This window comes from Caretta caretta, chromosome 19, assembly GCF_965140235.1.
Source record: "Caretta caretta isolate rCarCar2 chromosome 19, rCarCar1.hap1, whole genome shotgun sequence".
Lineage (NCBI taxonomy): Eukaryota > Metazoa > Chordata > Testudines > Cheloniidae > Caretta > Caretta caretta.
This window is the reverse complement of record NC_134224.1, coordinates 6,894,818-6,919,853: the sequence shown is the minus strand read 5'-3', so window position 1 is coordinate 6,919,853 and position 25,036 is coordinate 6,894,818. Positions and strand designations below refer to the sequence as shown.

General features: G+C 42.8%; 2 protein-coding genes across 7 annotated transcripts in view; one reads left to right on the top strand and one right to left on the bottom strand.

The window, feature by feature from the left end:
- Positions 1-17,050, top strand: part of KPNA6 (karyopherin subunit alpha 6) — a 31,272-nt gene extending 14,222 nt beyond the window's left edge. For both annotated transcript variants that reach the window (XM_048826032.2, XM_048826031.2), the window contains exons 2-14: positions 4,476-4,615; positions 5,570-5,665; positions 6,041-6,140; positions 6,568-6,662; positions 7,668-7,799; positions 8,024-8,112; positions 9,731-9,830; positions 11,658-11,821; positions 12,746-12,824; positions 13,596-13,721; positions 14,336-14,463; positions 15,857-16,035; positions 16,517-17,050. In XM_048826032.2, coding sequence (XP_048681989.1) covers positions 4,476-4,615; positions 5,570-5,665; positions 6,041-6,140; positions 6,568-6,662; positions 7,668-7,799; positions 8,024-8,112; positions 9,731-9,830; positions 11,658-11,821; positions 12,746-12,824; positions 13,596-13,721; positions 14,336-14,463; positions 15,857-16,035; positions 16,517-16,704 — 1,616 coding nt within the window. In that variant the 3' untranslated portion in view covers positions 16,705-17,050. The remainder of the gene's footprint in view (positions 1-4,475; positions 4,616-5,569; positions 5,666-6,040; positions 6,141-6,567; positions 6,663-7,667; positions 7,800-8,023; positions 8,113-9,730; positions 9,831-11,657; positions 11,822-12,745; positions 12,825-13,595; positions 13,722-14,335; positions 14,464-15,856; positions 16,036-16,516) is intronic.
- The window catches only part of TSSK3 (testis specific serine kinase 3), a 56,886-nt gene that overhangs the window by 29,147 nt on the left and 2,703 nt on the right, over positions 1-25,036 (bottom strand). The gene's annotated exons all lie outside the window — the stretch shown is intronic.

Here is a 25,036-nt window from a genome sequence, read left to right as displayed (position 1 = left end):
CAAGAACACAGATTGGGATTGTGCAAGTTTCCAGGCAGCTGAACTGTCATGTGTCATTTGGCTATTTATATGACTAACAGGCTAGTAATCCTGTATGTCATACTAAGCCACTTAAGTATTTTCCTCTTCCCTTCTTGTTTTTATTTTGTCCTGTTCATTAAAACTGCCTTTAACTTGAGCCATCACCTTTTGAAGGGGAAGTCTTGATCTGGAATTTTTTTGGATGCCTTTGTAATCTTTCAGAACACAACTAGTTGCAGTTACTGTTCACTGTATGCAGCTGTAATAGAGCCATTAATGTTAAGACAGCAGTACGGTCACTTACAGGAGTGGTACTAATGGTGTTGGATTGTTTCATCCCAACTAACGTTTGTGCTGACCACTTATCTTTGCATTTCTAATGTGCCTATTTTGACATCTTGGTACGAAATGCAAGGATCTAAATAGGTTTCAATCAACTCTACCCTCTGATTCAGCTGCTATTACTTAATTCTTGCCTCCTTTCTAAGCCTACCCTAATAATTGGGCTGGGGGGAGGCAGGTGGGAGAAGTTAGTTTCCACATGGTGTTCACTTTCATCTTTAGTGAGGAAAATCCATCTTCAATGGTTAGTCATGCATAACTGACATTTAGAATAAGGAAAATTGCTACATTTAAGTATATTCCTGGGAAATTGCCAGTTATTCCTTTGAACTTCAGATATGAGACAGACCCAAACCAAATCGGTGTCCAGATCCAGCCTTCAGTTCAGGCCCATTTATAGTCTTATGATGCTTTTTGCCAAAAACTACATTGGTTTGAAGTGCAGAGCAAAAGCCCCATCCATAGAGCAACTATATGGTAGTTGAGGGATCTGTCTGTGACACAGAGTAGTAGAGTGGAACTATGACAGGCAGCCATGTTAGTCTGTATTTGCAAAAAGAAAAGGAGGAGCTACAGCTGTAGCTCATGAAAGCTTATGCTCAAATAAATTTTTTCGTCTCTCAGGTGCCACAAGTCCTCCTTTTCTTTCTGAGAGTAGAACTATGTCACCTTAACTGGGTGAAACCTAGACAGTCCAAGTTTTTGTCTGAGTCATAGGGATTTGGTTACCTCTTCTCTGTATGAAGAGGTAACTGTTGTAGTTAGGCTCCCTGAGTAGTAGTCAATATATGGACTGTGGGCCAAGTCTGGACCACTAGATGCTTTTGAACACACTGTGAAATCTTTTTATTTACATATTTATCACTGTTGTTGCATTTTGTATTTTCTCTGGAGTCCAGACCTGGACTATACTTTGACCAAGAAATTTGGACCTTGACAAAAAAGAATTACCCCGGGTCCCTGACTTGTCTGTAGTATAGACAGGGACTTGGTAAGTGAAAATGCACTGCCATTTAGAAGAGAGACTAATGATCGTTCTTAAGGTTGTGTGATCTGCCAGGGCTAGAAACACTTGGAACTATTACAAATGTTTTGAGGCTGAAAACTTTTCCAAGCAGTGATCCAAGATCAATGCTCACTAAAAGACCTTTTAGTCCTTGACTTACTGTTTCTGAGAAGGTAAGCAGGGACCAAGGCAGAGCAAGCAATTTTTAAATTTTTTTTAAAGGGTTTTCATTCTTTGGTTTAAGTAGACTTGTATCAATGAGGAACTGCCTTTTTTCTGGGCTTTGAGATGTTAAGCAGAGTTAGAAGTAAATAGTTTGTACCATCTTGCAATCCATCCTGCCGCTCATTCCATTTCTTCATGCATCTTTTGTTCTTTGGCCCTCAGTTGTCTTGCTTGTCTATTTCACAACAAGGAACAGCATGGGGTTGAGGGGCTGGCTGCTTGCAACATGCATATTTGGAGTGGTGCAGATATCCTGGGGACCTTGGCTTTTTTGCTTTATATGTGTTTGAAGAAGAGTCCCCCCCCTCAGTTTTTTTGCCTGAGGGAGAGAATGTCCTCTAAACAGTCGATACCGTTACAAGATTCTCTTTTCTGTGATCATGTCCATGTTAGGGTTTCTTCCATTCTTGTGGCTTTATTCTCCCTGGTGTGTGGAATCCATAATTCACTTAAATCTTTACCTTTCCTGTTCACAGGTGAACTCTCCTGACTGTTTAACTTGCCTTGACATTAAGATGTTGGTCACTCGTACATCTCATTTATATAACCTGCTTGAATAGAAGCTGACCCTAAAACTGGGTCTTACACTAAGCTAGTAACTTGCAACTTAAATTACACTATAGTCTGAGAACCTTTTCCCTTAATGTATCTTGACTAAGGCCATGTCTACACTACCAGGTATATCAGCACTGGTGAAATCCATGGAACGGTGTCAGTTTAGCAAAGTGAAGACACACTAAATCGAAGGGAGTGTGCTCTCCAATCAATTTGTGTACTCCACCCTCCCAAGAAGAGTAAGGGAAGTCAGCAGGCACGAGCGTCTCCTGTCAACACAGTGTGGTGTAGACACCATGGTAAGTGGATCTAGCTACGTCAACTTCAGTTAAATTATTCACATAACTGAAGTAGCGTAACTTAGATCGATTTACCGTGGTAGTGTAGACCAGGCCTAAGTCACTCTGAGTACCTACCTAATAAGCAGCAGAAACCTGAGAATGCATAGCTTGCCATGGTCTCAGATTGAGACACAAGCTTTCATACTTACCATTCTGATCTAGTGGGTGGTGATTAAACAATAGCAAAATAAAATTTTGACAACTAATCTTGTGCTTTGTCTTTTGAGGAATACTTGGTGAATGAACAGGAAAACCACTTCACATTCAGTTTCACTTAAATCTAGGCTACTGTTCGCATTGGTGAGGCTGACCAAAGGTGGAAGGAGAATGAGCTGTGCAGTAAGATGAGCTGAATGTTATGGAGGAGAAACTAGAAGAGTTCTATTTATGATTCCTTTGTCCTGTCTATGATGCAACTGCTACTTTGGGGTACCTGGATAACAGTTCAGTCTCTTTGTGTAGATCATGGTTTGTGCTTCAGTGTAACACTTTCATGGTGTTTGCCTAAAGCATCCCTCCCTGATGCCCTCCTGCTGGGAATCCTTAAATGGGTTCTCCTGACTCACTGAAGCTTATGGCTTTAACTCTCCTGAATATAGAGGGAGAACCTTTAGAGAGGACTAGGGTGTGGGTGGAGTAGTCTTGAAAGAGGAATCCTTGGAGCAGCCAAGCTTTTGGGGGTGAGGAGACTTGTACAGAACTTTATTGTGTGTGGTGGTTCTCCTGGGAAGGGATGCGTGTTTTTACTCTACACTCTCTAAATTGTATCTTAGAACAGGGTTGGGAATGACACCTGCTCATGCATGATTTGAAACACACTAAACACATGGCTTGGCTGAATCCGTACTTGAATACCAAACTCTTTTAACCCTGTTGAGGCAGTAGTATGTTTGCATAAACTAGATACCACTGAGAAATTTACATAGTCTTACATCCAAGTTCCTCTGTCGCTAATGAGCAATAATTGCTGTCCCTGTGCCAAATGCAAGAATGTTTGTTTTGTGAATCTCTAGAGTGGAATGTGTAGGCACCAGAGTTTAAAATAGTTATTATGAAACAAATGACAAAATAATTAGCAGTGCTTCTCAGAGCTGAACACCATCAAAATAGTCTAGCTCTCTGGACAAGCCTGGCCTACATGCCATTCCCACCTAAATGATGTATTGCATGCTTGTAATATTTTCTTTCTTTTTTTTTTTAAGGGCCTGGAATTAGGCTGAAGTTTGTTTGAAGTGAATTTTGCTGGACTGTTTTATGCCTTGTCTAGACTTCACTGTCTTCAGACCTATTTATGTTCACCTCTGAATGGTTGGAGTTGTGATTGTGCTGTTAAATTTATGGAAGTGTGAACTTCATAAATTGCAAAGTCTCCCTGCTTTACAACATAAAATGGGTCTAAATGGAATGTCTTTAGCTCCTAACTCAATGTAACACCTTCTGTGCAGACCAGGCTGTTCTGTAATGTCTGAGTACGTGTTGTGGTTACTGGTCATCAAATTCTTGACATGTTAGCCTGCTGTGGAGGACGTGGAGTGGGGAGGAGAGGAAGAATAATCTTCTTTCAAGGTGCTGTTTACACTTGTGATTGTAGTAAGGTGCAGGTACGCTTAGCACAATCTAAAGTATTGAAAATCCAGGTAGCTTCAGGCTTGCTGCCTCCTGAGGACAATGGTATAGTTCAGTGAGTACTAACCTCACACAGTGAGAAATGTGCCTCCTACAGTGAAGTACAGGTCCAGGGTGCTTTTCAGAGTGGTGGAGATGTCTGTGTCTAGCTTAGAACATTCTCACTAATGCAACACACGAGGTCAGCAATGCATTTTCTAAGTTGGATATCGAAACTGCATCTTATCTTCTTAAGAGATTGTGTGCCATCACACTGAAAAGTTCAGTTTAACAATGTGTGTTCCCATTTTCCTTGGGGCAGAAGGGCAGTATGACTGCAGTGAAATCTGATACTACTTTTCCGGTTTCTCCTTCCATAGAAACCATGGCAAGTCCCGCGAAGGATAAGGATAACTATCGAATGAAGAGTTACAAAAACAAAGCCCTAAACCCTGAGGAAATGCGTCGGCGAAGGGAAGAGGAGGGGATCCAACTACGCAAACAGAAACGAGAGCAACAGGTAACCTGCCCTTTGGTAACCTGCGTGGAGGGGGATGTTCAGGGGCTTAATTCAACCAGAAATGTTTTGTTACCCAACAGTTGCCCCTTCAAGGGGCCAGCTGATGAAGAGTTGATGGGTCATTTTTTTCCTTTTTTTTTCCCCCCCCCCTCTCTGGGCCTCTTCCGCATATGGATGTGGAATGTTTCTGGGGGTTTTTCCACACCCTTGTTCAGAATGTGGCTTGTCTGGAGAGCTCTCTGCTCCCTGTGGGATTCACAGGTATTGTACATGCCGCAAATGCAGCGCTCAGATACCACAGTGGAATTCTGTCTGGCTTTCTGTGATCATGGATAAGGGGAAGGCTTCTTAGATCTGCTCATCTATATATACATATATATTTTTTTATTTTTTTGCGGGCTGGAATCTAAGGACTTTGTGGCCAGCTTAAAAAATGGCACTGCCTGCTGTTGAGGAGCAGGAAGACCAAGTAAAAAAAAATAAACACATGAGCTACAGCTTTTCCTTGTCCTTGGTGTGTGGCTTTTTTTTTTAATTGGGGGGGTGGGTGGGTGTGTGTAAAAATGATACTGTAGCTAGAACCACATGTAGAACTGGCAAATGCTGCAAGCCTCCCACACTGCTCTTCCTATGCCTCAACCCTGGTCCACAACCTGGCTCTTCTTTTCTGAACTCATTGGGCCAAGTTCTGCACTTGCCTACACCATACAGTCCCAGTGAAATCCATGGATACAACTAAGGGTAGGACTTGGTCCGCTCTTACCAGGATTCATAGGTCAAACTATTCTGCAGAGGTGCTCAGCTAGTGTGTTAAGCTGCCACTCTCCTATTAAGTTGCACTTGGTCTAGCAGATGGCATGTTGCGTTTGTGGAACAAGACTGCCCAGTTGTGATGGCTCTAAGTCCAGCATTGCCTCGTGACAGATACCACTCACTCTGGTTATCTCTTTTCAGCTATTTAAAAGGAGAAATGTGGAACTTATTAATGAAGATGCTGCCATGTTTGATAGCCTCCTCATGGATTCCTATGTCAGCACTACCACAGCTGGGGTAAGGCTTCTTGAGTAACTTAGTCCCTCCCTTACACAGACTTTTAATTCTGTGGATCACAAAATCAACAACAAACTTTAACCCTTTACAAATGCATAGGTATCATGCCTTAGTACTCCTTAATTCACTACCCTTCGTAACCCCTTGTACTCCTATCTTCTACAAATATTGCAGATGGGACTCTGGTAAGTTTTCAAAGCCTTCCAGGATTAGACTTTCAAGAGTAGTGTGGTCCTAACTTGGATTAGTCTTCAGATCAAAAGGATGAGCACAGGATTCTGGTGGTACTAAGTTCTGACTTTGAGGTTTGCAACCATAAGTTTGGAGTTATGGTTCTATCTGACGCTGCTTTTCTTGCCCTTCCTGCCCTCTTAGGAGGGAGTGATCACAAGAGAGATGGTGGAGATGCTTTTCTCGGAGGACCCTGATCTGCAGCTAGCAACCACCCAGAAATTCAGGAAACTGCTCTCCAAAGGTAAAAGCAGAGGTCCTTTTTCTTAGCAAGCTCTCACAGGTAACTCTCTTAGCTGTGTGAAGCACTTAGCACAGTCTTGGTGCTGTACAGAGAATTAATAACTTTGGGTTTGGGGGCAGAAGAATTCCATCTAATGTCACTTATGCCCATTGGCACGTCTGTTCCTGATTAACACTGGGTGGGGAGGGAATACCAAACCTATATTGACCATTAGTATTGTCTTTTACTGGCTTTTCAGCATTTAGAAAATGCTCCAGTGACCCACAGCTGGGTGAAGTGTGGAAAAAGCCTTCTTCTGGCTAGATGCCTTGTCAGCTCAAGTACAAGTTAAAATCGTTGGAGTGGATGATTTAATGCAATGAACTAGGTCTCCTGTATTAAATTCAAATACCCCTATTGAGTTTTGAGCCTGCCTTCCTCTTTCTAGAGCCGAATCCTCCGATAGACGAAGTGATAAATACTCAGGGAGTGGTGGACAGGTTTGTTGAATTCCTGAAGAGAAGTGAAAATTGCACACTACAGGTAAAGGAGAGAACCATGAAGGATTCATATTGTGAATAAAAAGCACTTATTTAAGATGACACTTCAGAGCTGAGCAGTGTGAACCTTACAGCAACAAGCAGGGAAAGGTGGCATCTTAGAGCCCAGAAGTTGCAGAGTACGAGCCTCTCTTTGAGGAGACTGCGTTTTCCCACATCTGACTGAGGGTGTTAGGCAGATGGTCATCTACTTCCTTTTCCTCCAGGAGGTGTCATGTCATAGGAATCCATCTCCAAGGAGAATTGAATGGGAGCTTAGCCATTAAAGTCACTCATAAAAGAGGGCAGCAGGGAGATAAAGAGCAAAATATGAAGCTCTACCTCACCTGGGGCTCAGAGCTACAAATGCCGCACCTGTGCTGGTATCCGGGGAGTGGCATGGGATAGAGTTGGTTGTTTGAGTAGAAAAATCTTTTCGCTTCCCACCCAATACAAAGATCTGGTCAGGAACTCTTCTGGGCCATCTTGAGACTATGTTCCTCATAGTGGGAAATGGTCTGAGGCTTTGGGGTGTAGTATCATTGAGGTAGTGCTTCCTGGCCTGACCACTGAAAGTGGAAGTGAGCTTTGGCTTTGTTAATCCCATGCTGAGAACTGCAGTGTTGGCAGAGAGATGAGACAAATGTGTGCAACTGCTTCAGTTTTTCAGTGTCAAAGACCTGTAAAATGATATTCCCTTTGCTTCAGGTGGGTGTGGGCAGGATCTACCCTGGGTAACCAAAATCCACCCCACTCCTAAAAAAGCTGTAGGTTTCCCTCGAACTACCATTGTTGTGCCAGAAACTAGTATGCTCAGTGAGCAATCATCCAGCTAGATTGTGGAGGAAAACTTTTTGCCTTGTAAAACAATCCCCCCCCGTAGACATGAGAGCACAAGATGAAGAGGATAGACTAAAATCAATAGCAAATGTTTTGCTCTGGTTAGGGTTGTTGAGCTTATGCCATTGTGCAGCTGCTCTGTAACCTGTTACTGATCTGCTTGTTTCAGTTTGAAGCGGCATGGGCTTTGACGAATATTGCATCAGGAACCTCCCAACAAACAAAAATAGTCATTGAGGCTGGGGCAGTTCCTATCTTCATAGAGCTGTTAAACTCTGACTTTGAGGATGTCCAAGAACAGGTATGGTTCATTAGTTTTCTGGGGATAGGCTGAGTGTTATAGACACTGGATTTCAACTAAGTGTTTAACATGCATGAAGGTGTTTAGCAAGTAGCTCCAGAGCTGGAGCTTCTGTCAGTCTGGCCTAGTTATTTGGAGTCTTAGAAACACTTTCCTAGGACAGTGCTCCCTTCATCCTCTATTCAGAGACTGTGTGCGCTAAAACTGCTGCTCTTTCCTTCCAGGCTGTCTGGGCGTTGGGGAACATCGCTGGAGACAGCTCTGTGTGTAGAGATTATGTCCTTAACTGCTCTATTCTTCCTCCCTTGTTACTGTGAGTAGCCATGAACACTTGGCAATACAGTTCTTAAAGCCCCTGTGTACTAAAGCAGAGTATCCTCTTGGTGTCCAGGTTGAGTGAACAGAACTACTGAAGAGTGTGTGTGGGGGTTGGGAGTCATCTTAGCCTGCAAATAGGCATCAGATGAATTAGCAGTAGTTCAGACTGGTGTCTGATACAACTTGCTAGACAACTCACCTCACACATCCTTACGCTTGCTGTGCATGGCATGAGCTCTTGCTGCAGAGTATGCCAGACAGCCCTTTCTGAAGTCACAGGGGCTATTTAGAAGTGCATATACAGTAAGTGCAGAGAACCCAAAGAGATACAGCTACACTATAAACTTCAGGAACCTGTTAGTCTGAGGTCTTCCCAGGGTTGAGGAGAAGAAGGTCTTTGCACTCTGCTCTCTGCCTCTGTTTAACACACAAGTCCTGACAACTGCTTCAGCACACTAGAAATGGAGATGGGAAGATTCACCTAGACTGAGGGCTTTCAAGTACTAGCCATATTAATTACTCTCAAAACAGTCTAAATTACCCCATCCTGTTCTGGGTGAACTGATGCTGCTTCTAGTAGCAAGATAAGTGCTTTGCCACGGATGGTGCAAGTAAATCAACAGCCTCTTCTTACAGTAGCTGCTGACTTCAGGCTCCTTGAGGCTAAGCTGGTGACTTTTTTTTTTTTCTGTCCAAGAACTAAGGGATTGGTTTTATTTGTGGTGGTGATTGTGACAGGTGCACAGAGCTGGTCATGGTCCAAGACGAAAGCACCACGTTGCCCCATCTTATTTCATGCAGAGTCCAAAAAGCTGGGTGGGAACTTCTCGCTCTTTATGAACCATGAAGTGTTAAAGAACAAAGCTTCTAATTTCAACTGGACCCTCTAAGAAGGTCAATGATTTAGCTCTTTAAAAGCTGGTTTTCTCCTGAAATGCACTTTACCACAAGATAAATCTTCCATACTGTCAGCACTGGCAATGAGGTTGCTACCAGCAGAAATCCCAGTTTGTTGAAAGCATTTTGAAATCTTTCACCATAATTTCTATACAGTTGTGTAGTCTTGAGTGGTTTCCTTGGCAAGAAGTGGCATTGATTGTATTGCAAATAGCGTTGTTCCTGGGTCAGTACTGAACTAGTATTCTGGGGTCCTAAAGCTGCTGATCTTTTCAGATGAGATCTAAAAATGAGGTCCTGATTACTTGTGGTCACTGAAGATCCCATGGACCTCTTCATCAGTGTGGGCGCTTATCTGGATGTCTTAGCCAAATTTCAGTCTTGAGAAATCGCATTCTGCCAACCTAAATTCCCCCTAGCAATTTTAGTTGAAGACAGTATATGCTTCCTGTTCAGAGTTGTGCTGTTAAACAGCTATTGTTTCTGCCCTAGGGGTACCCACAGTTCATCTTTCCTCACGGTCTGCGCATGATGCTCATGAAATATACAACAATAGCATGATCTGAATTTTTCAGACCTGGGCTTAGCAAGTGGGTGCAGCTGTCTCGAACCTCTTGGACTCTTATTGTGTTCCTTCATATTGAATCATGTGCTGGTTTAAAGACAACTCAACTGACTTAACCTGGGAGTATAATAGCTGTTGTTTCTCTTTTTAGGCTCCTCACCAAGTCCACCAGGTTGACAATGACTCGAAATGCTGTCTGGGCCTTGTCAAACTTGTGCAGAGGGAAGAACCCACCACCTGAATTTGACAAGGTGAGGAATGAATCCTTTCCTGTTAATGGGAACAGAAGCTGTTGTGGAGAGGGAACCCCAGAAAGACCCTGAGGTCTGCTACCTCTAGAGGTCATAAGAAACATTCAGACTAACATTTTTTGGAGTTTGCTGATCTCCGTCTAAACATTTGATGGAGATGGTTCAATTTTGATGAAATTCTATTGGTAATAAGGCGGGGGCCTCATGGGACAAGGGCTGCTAGGTAGCTTTTGAAACCTGCCTGTTTCCTGCTAGCTTTCCATCCCTAGGCTCCTTGGCAGTCCACCTGCTGGACTGTCTGAGTCAGGGACCCCAGAGTCTAGGCCAGGAGTGGGCAAACTTTTTGGACTGAGGGCCACATCTTGGTATAGAAATTATATGGCAGGCCATGAATGCTAACAAAATTGGAGTTGGGGTGTGTGGGGGGTGGATCTGGGTGGCACTTACGTCAAGTGGCTCCTGGAAGCAGCAACATGTCCATGTCCCCTCCCCCACGTCCCCTCCCCCACCCTGGCTCCTATGTCACAGCATGGCTTGGTGGCTCTGCTATGCACTGCCCCATCCACAGGCACCACCCCTGCAGCTCCCATTGGCCATAGTTCCCAGGCAATGGGAGCTGCGGGGGCAGTGTGTGGAGCAGAGCCTCTTGGCTGCCCCTAAGCATAGGAGCCAGAGAAGAGCTATGCTGCTGCTTCTGGGGGCCGCATGGAGCGGCCCCCGACCCCGCTCCTTGGCTGGAGCGCAGCAAGCCCCAGACCCCGCTCCCCAAGGGGAGCTTGAAGGCTGAATTAAAACCGCTCGGGGGCCAGATCCAGCCCCCAGGCTGTAGTTTGCCAACCCCTGATCTAGGCCATGCAGGCTGCCCCAGAGCTGGGGCTCCATTCTCTTTAGTGGAGAACGCAGAACTTTGGAGTTTGTTCCAATTTGGAACAAACCAAACTTCAAAATATAGAAATCCTTCACAGCAGACTTACTTATTACCCAATGGAAGGCCTTCTCTTCTCTATACCCCTTCCGTTTGGTGCCCCTGTCATCTAAAAAAGATGGTCCGTAACAGCATGAACATTAAGCAGGACTGGAGGATCTTTGCTCCCTATTTTGCTTAACACTGTGGTTAAGGTCTGTTACTTGACAACTCCCTTGATAAGGCTGAAGAAGCTGCAGTGATGGATAGTTAGAAGTATGTGTAAGGCTGTGCACCGTTACATAGGTTACCAAGTATGGTGGTGACTGTTGGGGGTCCCTGTCAACAGTACTGGCTGTTGAAGATTATCAAAGGGGCAGGAAATGAGGTGGTTTTCTTACATGAGAAGAGTGCTTGTCATCCAAGCTGCAAACAGTCCAGCTGTTGCTCATTTTATAAAGAATGGTAAAAAGCTTATAACTGGATATTAGTTTTGGAGAGGGATGACCCCTATATGCTGGATTAGTGAGCGTTGGAGAGGCCCTGTTGTAACTTGAATCTCTTTTGCTACAAGGTTATGTGAACTATGTAGGAATCTGTGTATCCAAAACTACCCGTATTACATCAACGACTCTAACACTTTGTCAGACAACTGGCCCCTGAACAATATATGTAAGGTCCTAGGTATCAAATGTATGAATGGAAACTTTGGTTTCTGATGTTACTTGAACCAGTTCTTTGGTACTGTTAATTGTGGTAGGTTTAGAAATCTAGGTGAGAACCCCACCCATAGGATGGCATCCAGTTAATTAGTCACACACACTGACATTTGGCATGCTTGCACACACAGCTGCCTTGCCGCTTCTCAACGAACCTTTTCTAAACTCTCTCTCCGGGGTGGGGGTTGTTGGTTATTCTTTTAGGTGTCTCCTTGCTTGCCGGTATTGTCCCGATTATTATTCAGCAGTGACTCCGACTTGCTGGCAGATGCCTGCTGGGCACTCTCCTACCTATCAGATGGCCCCAATGAGAAAATCCAAGCAGTAATAGACTCTGGGGTGTGTCGGCGACTGGTAGAGCTGTTAATGTAAGTGTGTTGCCCTGCATAAGAGGCAAAGACCTTGGACTGAACAGCCCATGTGAATATGGGTTTGTCTTGTTAACCCTTTGCTTACCAAGGTGAAGCGGAAAAATAAGGCTGCTTGTGTCAGAGGGATTATCTAGTATCGATGGGTATGTGGGAATATGTGACATGGGTTGTGCTGGCCTATCGGACGGGGGGAAAAGTCTCTGTATAGTGCTGGAAGTGTAGCTGTAGTGCCCTATGCTAGGAAGAGCATGATACAGAAAGACAATGCTGGTCCTGAGAGCTAGTCTAACCCATGAATGTGCAAAGGCTATGGTGTTGATGCCAGACTAAGACCGTACACTCTGTGCTGCTCTAATGCTTTAAAACTCATCTGTGGAAGCTTAAAGTAATCTTTTGTTGGCTCTATTATAATGTTAGAAGAAAAGGATCAATAACCAAATAAATACAGCACATTCCAAATAAACTTGTCTTTTGTTGACACTCCTGTAATCCATCGAACTATCTGTAGAGTCATTGCTCTATTTTAGATTTGTTGATTTTGTGTTGTCTAATGCAAATGGCTTTCATTTGCATTGCATCTTGAGGGTTTGCAGAATGCATTTTCAGGAGTGTTCTAATTACTGTTAATTGGATGCCACAACAGTGAGGAGGGGCATGAAAGACTAAAGTTTAGGAGTGATTTGAAGGTGACAAGAAGTGGTCCATGATGAAGCTTATGGTTGTAAGAGGATAAAGAATGTTCTTATGGTGACACAATCCTTGCTCTTTCAATGACAGTCTTTGGTTTGGACACGTTTTGCTGTATACTTCTGATGGTGGAATTTTAACCAAATGGGGGTGATGTTGGGGGGTGAGGAGGGTGGAGGGATTCTGTTGCAAAGGGCTTGGACTGATGTTTCTTTCCCTTCCTCTTTCTTTTAGGCACAATGATTATAAAGTAGCTTCCCCAGCTTTGCGAGCTGTAGGCAACATTGTGACGGGTGATGACATCCAGACCCAGGTGAGTGGGATGTTACTAGGTCTTCTCAAATTCAGTGTTTGAGCAGGAGGGAGCATTTCAAACGTCTCAGATAAAAACCCAGATTATTACTAAGACGATGGGGTAAAGATCTCATGACAGATCTGCGCTCAGATTTCTAGACTTGCCACTAGAAGATGAAATCTAGGTTAGAAAACCCACCCCTTAATCAAAACAGGAATGGCTCAACCTGCAGGGTTGCCCATAAGATGAACTGAGCCATGATGGAATGGTTCAAGATTTAGCTGCAACAAAAGTCTCTTCTATGTATTGGTGCTTATGAAAAATATACTGTATACGAGCATCTCATTGTAGCCAATGTGTGTGTAGGGAAACAAATCTCAGGACTCCAGTCATTGAAATTCCTAATTTCCAGCATCCAAGAACTCTAGGGATGACTCATTCTGCTGCCGCCTCCTCCTTGAGCTCTCCTACAACAGGAGATGAGGAGCAGGATGCAGCGGAGGGAGGCTTGTCTTCTGTCTACCTCCTGAACCACATACAGCACATTCCTGGTAGAGCACTTTGCAATTGGGATGTCTGATCCTACACATGCCTCTTTGGGATAGGAAAAGCATTCTCTTCCTGCTGCTGCTGAATGGAACACCTCATTCAGTGGCAGGAGTTTCTGGAAAATGTTGGAAGAAAATATTCTTCCCCATAAGAATTCAGTGAAGATGTGCTGGAAGTATCCTCTATATGGAAGCGGAGGAAGGCGAACGGTGTCATCCTATCCTGTACTCTTCTCTTAAGGTGATCTTGAACTGCTCAGCTCTGCCTTGCCTGCTTCATTTATTAAGCAGCCCCAAAGAGTCTATCCGGAAGGAAGCTTGCTGGACCATTTCTAACATCACAGCTGGAAACAGGGCTCAGATACAGGTACAGTTTCTAGAATCCTCGGCAGGTCCACCTGCAGCACTCTTGGATCCACGGAGCACCATTAAAACAAAGCTTATGTGATTCTTAGTTGGTGTTTTAAGGGCCACATTTTACACCCTGGGCTTCCCTTTTTCTCTAGTTATTTGCAGGCACAATTAGTGTCCTACTTGACTGCACCCACAATGATATTTAGACATCTAAGTGATGCTAATTGTGCCCACAAATGGAGCCTGGTCTGAAACATGCTCTAAATGTCTAATCACTGAGTGAGCTTGGGGAGATGAGGATTAATCTGCCTCTTCATTGTGGTTCCAAAGTTCAGACGTACAGTTAGAATAGTGCTTTTCAATGGGTGTACAGCATTTGATTATTATCCTTTCTAAGGGCTTATATCCAAACAGATGCACACAGTGACCAAAGACTTCCTGTGGTATTGGTGCAACAATAGGAGATTTAAGTTCTTGGACTGTAAACTTAATCTTACACTTACAGGACATGGTAGGGAAAGCAGATGGGGATACTGAAAAGGTTATAGGTTTCTGTTCCCGGAGCCTGCTACCTTTTTAGGAGTCACTTGGCCTGTTCTAAATGCTGCGTCTCTCTTCTTCCTTCAGGCAGTCATAGATGCAAACATTTTCCCAGTGCTGATAGAAATCTTACAGAAAGCAGAATTCCGCACAAGGAAAGAGGCAGCCTGGGCCATCACGAATGCAACATCAGGAGGAACCCCAGAGCAGATCAGGTAAATTGAGAGGCTGTTTTATCTGTAGTTTGTCTCTGACTCCATGAAACTATAGCAACTTTGTACAATCAGTTTGCCATCCGCATTTGTGGCCATCTGTCCATCGACTCCTCTGGTTACCTTGGCCTTGAAAGAAGCTCCAAGATGTATTCAGAGATCCAGCATGTATCTAGCTTTCCCTAGGCTCTAATTCTTTCAATGAAGAGAATACATTTTTGCTGTAAAGCCATTCAAGTAGGGGTAACTTACTGGTGCTGCTTCTGCAGTCACCATTGAGACTGTAGCTGTTGAGAACCAGAAGAGTCATTGTTCATATTCAAAGTCTGAGCTATAGCTTAGTGTAACTTGGTTTTATATAACTAAAACACACCTCAAATGTAGCATAAACAGTATTGATTTAAAAATCTTGTGCCACACAAAGGATGTACTTACAAGTCTTCAGCATGTTGGCCATGCAGTATAATTCTGAAGTATCTAGTTTGCATCATGTGCATATGCTGACACTCTGGCTTGGGTACAATTCAAAACCCAATGAAGTACTTTAATTTCCTAATCCATTGGTACTTGCTCTTGCGTTTTAAACCCTTTCTGTTCTGCTTCATTCAAAATACATTTCTGTGTCCTTAAAATTTATTAAGTGTGCATCTAATAGCAGCAGCAGCAGCATTACAAGGTGCTCCTATCACTTTGTCAGTATTGTGTGCTTTACACAGGAAAAATGTAATATGGACTCTATGCAGGTGAGTTAGTGGTGGTAACTTTGTTTTTTCTGCAGCTTGTGTAGGAAATGCACAAATAATTTTGCAAGTCTAAATTTAAACAGATGTTGGGTATAAATCTTTCACAGTATCAGAGTATAAATACCTGGCTAACTATAGGCTAAATTTAAAGATATGCTGCAAAATTTAAGACCCATGGGAATCTTTTTTTTTTTTTTTTTTTAATTCCAGTGAAGTTTTTTGTTGGGATTTAAATAGTGCATCTGACTGTAAACAAGTGATACAGATGACTCCAGTTTCATAGTTTACTTTGTCATTCAAAGTAAATGTCAAAGCTTGGACAAACCAGAGTAGAATGTCAAACTTGCCTGCATATAAAATCAGGCACCTTTAATACATCTGGATTCTGACTTCAATGGGAGTTAAGTGCTAACACATTGTAAATAAGGGCCCTGGTTGTTAGCTCTTGAGAGAGAGGTTAAAGTGCCTAATTTAAACACCCAGCTTCCATAGCTAATGGTGAAAAGGGTATTACCTGTTAGGCAATATTTAAAATACAAATTTCCTTAAACCTGACAGTGGCCCTTTAAACCTAAATGCATGCCACACTGTTACTTAACCTTCCTTCCTGATAAACTGAATGTTTGTTTGTCTTCCCTGTGCCTTCTCTTCAGGTACTTGGTAAACCTAGGCTGTATCAAACCTCTGTGTGACCTGCTGACTGTCATGGACTCCAAGATTGTTCAAGTGGCCCTGAATGGCCTGGAGAATATCCTGCGGCTCGGTGAGCAGGAGGCCAAGCAAAGTGGCACAGGCATCAACCCCTACTGCAGCCTCATTGAGGAAGCCTATGGTAAGTGGCTCTCACTGGCCTTGTTATCGTGACTCCTTCCCAGGAGGAAGTAATGCAGGATATGTGTTAGAGCAGATGTTCTCAAACTGGTCCATGGACCACCAGTGGTCCGTAAGCTCCATTCAGGTGGTCCGTGGATAGTTCCCTCTAAGGTGCACTCCTGGGCAGCCACACACGAGAGAATGAAGGGACACCCACCTTATTATGGAGTCACACAAGCATGGCTCGACTAATTGGGTGCCTGGAGAAGACGCACATGTAAGGTGAGGTGGTGGCCTTGGGGGGTAAAAGGAATAGGGGGGTAGGTGGGAAGGGGGCATGGCCTTGCGGGGGGGAGAAGGGGTAGGTGGGCAAAATGCAAGCTGAACGAATGGTGGTCTTGTGGCCCCAAACAGTTGAAAGGGTGAAGGATGGATGGGGGCAGGGAATAATATGGATGTTCTGATCAGTCTTGCCACATTCCATTTTTCTCTTTCCTAAGGCTTGGATAAGATAGAGTTCCTGCAGAGTCATGAGAACCAGGAAATCTACCAGAAGGCCTTTGATTTGATTGAGCACTACTTTGGAGTAGAGGATGACGACTCCAACCTGGCTCCCCAGGTAGATGAGAACCAGCAGCAATTCATCTTCCAGCAGCCTGAGGCCCCTATGGAAGGCTTCCAGCTATAATGTGTTCAGATGGGGAAGAACACCATGAACTTGCCAGAAATCAACTGGGAGCAGCCAGAGTTATAGTCCCATTTCCCCCTCCTTACAAACAGAAGGCGCAAACACCCACGCCACCCATTAGGAAACAGTTCCTCCTTCAAGAACAACTAGAAGCAATGCTTTGCTCTCATGGAAAGAAGGGGATTTTATTTTTTACACTTTTTTTGCTGCTGCATACATGTCTTTAAAGCAGGCACCAAGGTGGAGGAAGGACACGGAGGTAACAAATTGCACCTCTTGTTTTAATTTGTGGTGATCTTTCACAAATATTGTCACTTGTTACCTCGGGTACTTAAATGAAATTTCAGTAGGGGTGGGTGGGGGGGAAAAACACAAATCAAAAGTTAAGCATTCTCTTCTCTGACAACATTAATCCTGGAAGCTAGGGTTGATCTATTTAATTTTTTTTGCACATCTTACTCTTTGTTAAAGACTCTAATCTGCCAAGAGCAAAGTTTAGCCCCTCACGTTTTCACAGCTCTCCTTCAGTGGACCGCGCCATTGGACATGGGCCAAGTTCCCCTTGAAACATACTGTAAATGGACAAAGGAGAAGTGGGGAGACTTTTCCTGGGGAAGGATTTTTTCCCTTTGTTTAAAAATATTAATTTTTTTTTAAAGAACTGTTATTGGTATTTAAAAAAAAGCAACAAAACCCCAAAGATGGTAATTGTGAACAGGTGGGGGAGATGTTTTGGTGGTCTTTGAAAAGAGGAAGCACAGCTGTCATTGCACGGGCTTCGCTTGCATTGCTACTGATTGAAGTCACAGAACTGTTGAAATGGTGAAACCCATCTTCATCTTTACTTGAAAATTGTTTCATGAAAACATGTATTAAGATTTGGATTTTTTTCTGAATGGATGGGGTGGGGGTGGATTATTTGTTATGGGGTGGGGAGGAAGGAGGGCATAGCTACACTTGACAGGAGCATTGTGTGCGGTGTTAACTCCAGTAGCAAAGGGCCTGAGTTTTCAGGATTACTTTCTGCTCACAGTTGGATCATGTACATTTTACTTCAAAAGGAAGAGTCAAAGCTCTGTATTTTTTATATATTATATATAGGTAGATATTTGTCTAATTGGGCTTCAGAGAAAAATATATATGAAATTTCTGTAATTTATGTAAATAGAATACTGTGAGGCAGGTACACCTGGAAATGATGGTCTATGAACTCACTCACTGGTTGTCCTGCTTCTTTTTCCTCTGTTTACTCACGTACTGTACAAGCAAACATAGATTTGTCTTAAACTCCTTTTCCAGATTGAGTTTAGTTAGCCAAGAGTGATATAAAACACAATAGGCTATGGAGAACCCAAACAATTTTGGGATTTGAGGGAAGGGGATGGGGAAACATGGTTCACCGAGGTGTCTAATAAACTTGCTGAGTGTATCCCCTCCCTGTTCTTGCTGTCCTAAGCAAGTGCAAGTTTTGATGCCTTTGGGACTGAGAATTTCAAGAGGGTAAGAAACAAAGCATGGTGCCAGTTGTATGAAATCAAGAAATCTAATTTCACAAGTCCTTCACATTTAAAAAAAAAAATCGGTGCATTTGACTGGTAGCTGGCTGTGGCTAGAGTGATCTCTAAATGCATAAAGTTCCTTTATCACTTGCTGCAGTACAAGTTTGGGGTGAATTATTTAATATTAGAGAGCCTTGTGGAGCACGTGTGAAAGCTTAGTTGGTGTACTGGAGTGCTGTGCCATTGCAGGATCTTTAGAAACCTACCAGGGAACTTGGACTCCTAGCGAACACATTAAAATTGGAACCTTCATTTATCTGTGAAGAATGAAACTGAATATTGCATTTTAAAAAAATGTATTAAGGTTTGTGAGGTTACTTGACAAGCCACTTACATTAGCCCAGTGGCTCACTCACATGCCTATGGCTAGTGTGCATCCCCTCCCTCTTCTCTTTAAACAGAGGGGGGAGAAATCCTTTTGTCCATCTTCTAAAGCTTGGGTTAGCTGCTGAGAAGTCTTTTGTATTGAGGCTTTTATGAAAGAAGGATTCATTGTGTAGTTCAATGTAATATGTATTGGGGTAGTTTGTTAAAGGAGAGCATGCAAATTAAAATCTCTTCTAATGAATCCTTATGCAGTTGATGGAAGATGAAGAAATAAGCAATCTGGCTTTATATTCAAATTCAAGCCTAGCCTTCTGCTTAAGGTCTCAAATACCATCAGTATGATCACAGAGTATATTCCTGGATGCTGGGGTCAGCCTACCTACAATCTAATTGGTCCAGTCTTATTCAAGAATCTTGCTTGCCTCAAGAGATTTTATTTCCCCATTAAAAATATCCGTGAGCAACTGTGGGTTAAGTGAAGCTTCTACACATGGGTGTTCTTTCTCCTGTCTCTTTTGTGAGGCAGGCGGGGGGGTGGGGTTGCTGCTATTTTTCCTTCCACTTGTAGGCCTTTCAGCACTAGCATCAATGATGTTTCCCATGGCCATGCATACGGTACTTTAGGTTCTAGGATGTACCCTAAAGCTCAGTTGTTGCACTGACACCTTTCTCTCACCTCTTTCTGTATCTGCAAATAATCCAGCAGTGGATCTGGAAGAGAAATGGATGCTGTAGCAAACTGCTTTGCAGGGATCATTGAAATTAAAAAATGCTGTCCTGAATTGATGTATAAGCAGACACCCACTTTGTGGAGAGTAAGAAGAGAATGTGGATGGGTAAAAAGGACTGTTCTCCTGCATGGCTGTTTGGGAGACCTTCAGGGGCTGGATGTGACCACAGAATGTGGTAGCCAGGCTACCTGAAAGCCTGCAGGTGGGTTGGGCTAAATCTGCAGAATCAAGCTGTTTACCAGTAGGAAATAACGAGTTGTTGAATAGGAACTGTTATCAAGTGAAGGGCTTCAGAGGAACAAAATTCATATGATCAGTTTCATGGAGATGGTAAAATTCACTGTGGGATTGAACCGTTCTACAATCAATAAAACCTTATTTTAAGCTTAGGGTAAACCTATTCAGTGTCTAATTTTTTTTACCAACTAGACTCTGGATATTCATATTGTATTTGAAATTGGATCTACAGCCAAGGGAAGTTAACAACTTTGAAACCCAGAACTGGAGAAGACGTGTATGGGACTCTGTTTCCTTCCTCCTCAGCTCTCTCTCCCATGAGGCTGTGTCTTTCTGTGATATCTGGTCAATACTGAGCCCCATCTTGCTTTTACTCTTCCAAAAAGGCTCCCTCTTTGGCAAATGAAAAGCAGTAATGTATCCCTTCCATAGACAGGTTCTATGTGGAAGGCCTTATGAGAAATGTTCCAAAGCCACCTGTGACCCAGTGGTCCCTTAACTGATGAGGGAGACATTCTTGGAGCTGCTATTCCACCAGTCAGCTATCTGAGGTGTTACATGAACCAGAGTACTATATTAGGACTGTGGTGAAGAGAAAATATCCTTCTAGGATAGAGCCTGATACCTCCATGGCTTTAGGATGGCATCTCAATAGCAAAAAGGTAACCAAAAGATCTTGATTCATCCACAATTGTAGTCTTCTGATGTAAATCACTTAAAACCCAAGGTTTTATTTGTTCTGTGCATTACCTCAGGACCATGTAAAAGAAATGGAGCTCCTCACTCCATCGGAGCTTCTTCCATTCATTGCAGCATGAAGAGGCATTGGGATCGGCTTTGCAAGATCGCTTTTTTAAAATGAGACTTTTGGTCCCTGAAATAAGACTGAAATGATGTGGAACTACCTAACAAACTTGTAGCAAAAGCTGCAGAGGTAGTAAGGATGGCTTTTTGTTCAGAGTGGCCCTACTATCTTCCTGCTGTGAGGAAGCTTGCTTCTTGTCCTTGATAGCAAGAGCCATTCCTACACAAAGCAGTAAACTACTGTCTAAATTACAACTCAAACCTTCCCTTAGCAACCAGAGAAACTAATACTTAAGCCCAAGCCACCTATTGAGGTATTGTTCCTTCTTGTAATTAGCTTGACATCTTTTTATAGAAAATGGGGGAATAATTGGTTTACCAAAAAAATCTTGCACCCTGCCCTTCCCTCCCCCCCCCCCCCCCAAAAAAAAACAAAACCAAAAAAACAAATCTTGTGAAAAGGGCATCCCTTCCTGCTGTCTTCTGAATTGGAACTTTACAACTGATATTAGGGAACAAGTTTGGCTTTTGGAAAGCTGCTCTTGCAGAGTGCAGGAGAATCCATGCTGATGTCAACCTTGTTGAATTTATGCTAAGTGTCTGTAGATAAGCTCTCTCCAGAACCTCCACAAATGCTGTCCTGGGGTGTGCCACTTAGTTTTTAACAAACATTCATTCCCCCCCCTGCATGTAAGCTGCTTCTATTTTTCTCAGCTCTCACAAGTGCCCTGTAGACCTACAAGAGATGTTGAAATTCAAGCATTCATCTTATGGGTCTACTTTTTATTTTGAATATTACTGTTTTGTTAAACAATCTATGGCCTTTTTTCCTATCAATACTGCACTGCATGCAGTGGTTGCACTACAGACTATGCCAACCCGTTCAGTTAACCTCAGTGCTAAGTTTGTGCTGTCAGCAACTTGGGTATCGTAAATCCCCTAGGTCTGGGGTCTATTTTGTACACTTATCTTCTCAGACCACCATCTCTTAGGTGCTCCCAAAACACTTTGGAGGCTAGTTTACTTCCTGCATACTATATTGCTCAGTAATTGTGCGCATCTAGCATACCTCCAAGTATGGCATACCCCGTGGATGCTAGCTATGAAAACTAGTTTTACCATTCTTGTCGTTTAGGGACTCCTGACTGTTGGCAGTACCTCCTCTGTATTGGTTACCTAGAGCAATAGCACTTCAACCCAGAGTGAAAGCAATATCAACACAGAACATGTCGGGGATAATTGGAGGAAGGATCCTCAAGCAAGCATGCAATTACAGTTAACTGCTAGTGTTTGGCTTTCTCTAGTCTCTAGTACATGACCAGGGCAGATAACTGGTACAATGAAATCTCTCAAAGTATTTAGAAGAAGTTTAATCTGTGCCATTATACTGGATCCCTTCCCTCATAATTCTCAGATCTCTGCATGTATCATAACTTGAAGCACTCTTGGTTGTGTTTGTGTGTGTGTGTGTGTGTGTGGGGGGGTTATTCCTAGACCAGCCTCTTCAACACTACTGCATTAAACAGCACAGCCTCTTCTCTCATAAGCTGTCTTGGCATGTTCTCACAACCCAGCAGTCCAGTTAGAACTCATGAATGTTCTGACCTTTTTAAAGGGTGCAGTAAAGCTTCAACTATGACAGTGTCGAACCAAGGTGTCCCAAAGGGGCTTATAACATTGCAGTAGCAAAAAATAGAAGATCCATTGATGCAGAGGCCTTGTATAGTACTAAAAACTGATCCAAATTCTAGTGTTAAACTGGTCTAAATCCAGATGGACTTCAGCTTGGTTCTGTATTTAGCCAGGTTAGATACTTCCTAATATGTTGCAAATTACCAGAGATGTCTAAGCAAAGTACTACTTTCTCTTGACTATCAGAAAACAGAAGATTCTTCAGGCTGCCCACAGTAGGTACCATTCTGTCCTGTCATAAAAAATGTGAGGACCTTACCTCAGTGACGTTTTGGATCTTAGCCAAATGTACAGACTAAAATCTCCATTGACACATTTCCTAATCCATAAGCGTTGGGGCCTGTATGCCATGCTGTAAAACAGCACTAGTGCTGAGTTTGCATTCCTGACAGTCTCCTTCTGAAAACTGAATTGCATCAGACTGGTGTGGCAGACATCTCCAGATTAAGGTGATGATGGGGCTAGGAGGCTGCTGACTCATATCAGAGTGATCCCTTTGGAATTACTCATTTTAGTGCAAAGCATCCCAGGCTTCTAGTATCTCCATCAGTTAGAACATTAGAATTAGCTAGTCTAAATTTCTAGTTTTCTCCTTTGGCCCTGCGTTAATGTCATCTTTAATACCTTATCACTTCAGTTTGGGGCTAAGATTTCATCCTTTTACTGTGTGGAGCTTGAGCTACTTCAGTTGACCTAAAGCAAATAAGCTCTCTGTATTGTCTGAATTTGTTGATCAAGGGATGTATATATCCTCCTTCCATTTAAGACTTGACCTGTGCTTGGTGTCTTATATAGACAGGCAGCTGTAGTCAGAACACGCAGTAGCTGCCTGCATAACAGAACTGTTGCAGTGACTTCAAAAGAGCCCTAAAGGAGGTGGAGCTCTTCATCTGAATCCTACTTTCCTTTCCTTCACTGGAGGTGCAGATCTAGTTTCTCTAGTAAACCTGAACTCCTGCTTGCCACTTACCCTTCCATATTACAGATATGGTAAACTCCTGAGTGAATAAGCCTTTTATCAGCACAGGTCTATGCAAACTCCAAAATAATCCAACTGAATATTTTTATGTTAAGAAATGACCTACAACCAGTGTCACAACTGATCAGGATTTTAAAATTAATTCTGGGGAGCACAAGAGGAGAAGAGATGGGTACAACTGTCAGACCCAGCTACAATACTGGGCTGGAGAAAAGGCTACTGGAGAGTGAATAGTGTTTTGGAAACTTTCCTCATCTGTTCTGGATCCCTCTTTGGAAACTGAAGATGTCTACCATTTTTTAGAAGCAAACTGTTACAGGCCCTAGGAATGGCATTTAAAAGGCTTATTCTGCTGCAGTAACAGTGCTCAAAGCATTAACCCCTATGAAGCCAAACCCCCAGGGTGGAGCTGGTGCTGTGTTCTGATTTTTTTTTTTTTTTTTTTAAATCCGCTCATGTGTGGGTTGTGTTATGAAACCACTAGTGAGCATGGCACAAAGGGGAGGAATAGTATGTGATTGTTTACCCAAATCAAAAGTCTGGGAACGGGACTTCAGGATGTAGCCACATCAACAGCCAACAGTGATTCAACTTTTTTTTTTAACTTTTCTTTTATAAAAGTCAAACAACTCTGGCTATTTTTCCAATGTGTGGCCCTTTAGAGGTACATTATAGCTGTACCATGGTTGGTTGATAGGCCTTGTGAGGATATACACCTGACTCTAGTGTGGACTAGTATGATGTGTACAGATTAAAGATATTTATACACATTCAGAGTTAAAAATGTATCTAAGTTTCCAACACTGTAATAGATACAATGCAAAATAAAGAGTCTGTTCCAAAGCTGCTCTTGGTGCTCAGTCTGTCTGGATTATTTTGTGTGTCAAAATTTAGGGATCCTGGCAGCTGGGCTAAAGTGTACCAACAGGGTGCCCACATATGAACAGAACATCCCACTACCAAAGAGCTCACATGCCAATATACTGGTAAAATCATAGTGACTTATTTATTGGCAAACTGCAAGGAAAACTCTCCAAAAGCTTGGATGGAGGATTGCTTATAAATGTTCAATGTGTAAAAAGCTGACATGGGCAAAGGACCACTTTGCAGGGCAAGCACATCTTCTGTCTGCCAATAAATTTGAACTGTACCAGCCCAGTCCTTGCCTATTACTATATTAGGATCAGCCTGTCATGCTTATTTCACTCTTTAACCACATAGCTGGAGGAGGAAAAAGTACTAATCTAAGCAGTCTTCAAACTCTGCATTCTGTCCTTTCCACTCAGCTGGGACTGAGCATTCCTAGCTGTAGGAGACCATTTGTAGTAAGACTAAGCCCAAACTATAAAAGGTAGTACACACTACTTTAACCATCCTATATCCCAATTTTGGATGGCATATAGGCAGCACTGTGGAAATGGAGACAGGTCCCTGCCTCAACATGCTTGCACTTTAAATTACCCAACTAATTCATTCACAGGGGCAAGGTTTAATTAAACAGCATGATGCATATATTGTAGATCATATTGGAGACTTTCATACAGGTTACCTGATCCAGCAGTAATTAATCCATGAGTGTGCTGTTACTACATGTTAACTACTGGGGCTGCAATTTTCTTCCAACCTTAGTACAGTAGAACCTCAGTTATGAACTGACCAGTCAACAACACACCATTTGGAATCAGAAGTACACAATCAGGCAGCAGCAAAAAACACATACAGCACAAGTACTGTGTTGAATGTGAACTACAAAATCTAAAAAGGAAAGTGTTTTTTAAAAATTGCCAAAGTAAGGAAACTTTCTGTGCTTGTTTCACTTCTTCTGCATAGTAGTTTCAAAGCTGTATTAAGTTAGTGTTCAGTTGTAAACATTTGAAAATAACCATAATTTGTTCAGTTACAAACAACCTCCATTCCCAAGGTGTTCATAACTGAGATTCTACTTTCTGTCCAGACTGATTTCTTCTTTAGACAAAATGTGGCCCTCTAAAGAAGACATCAGT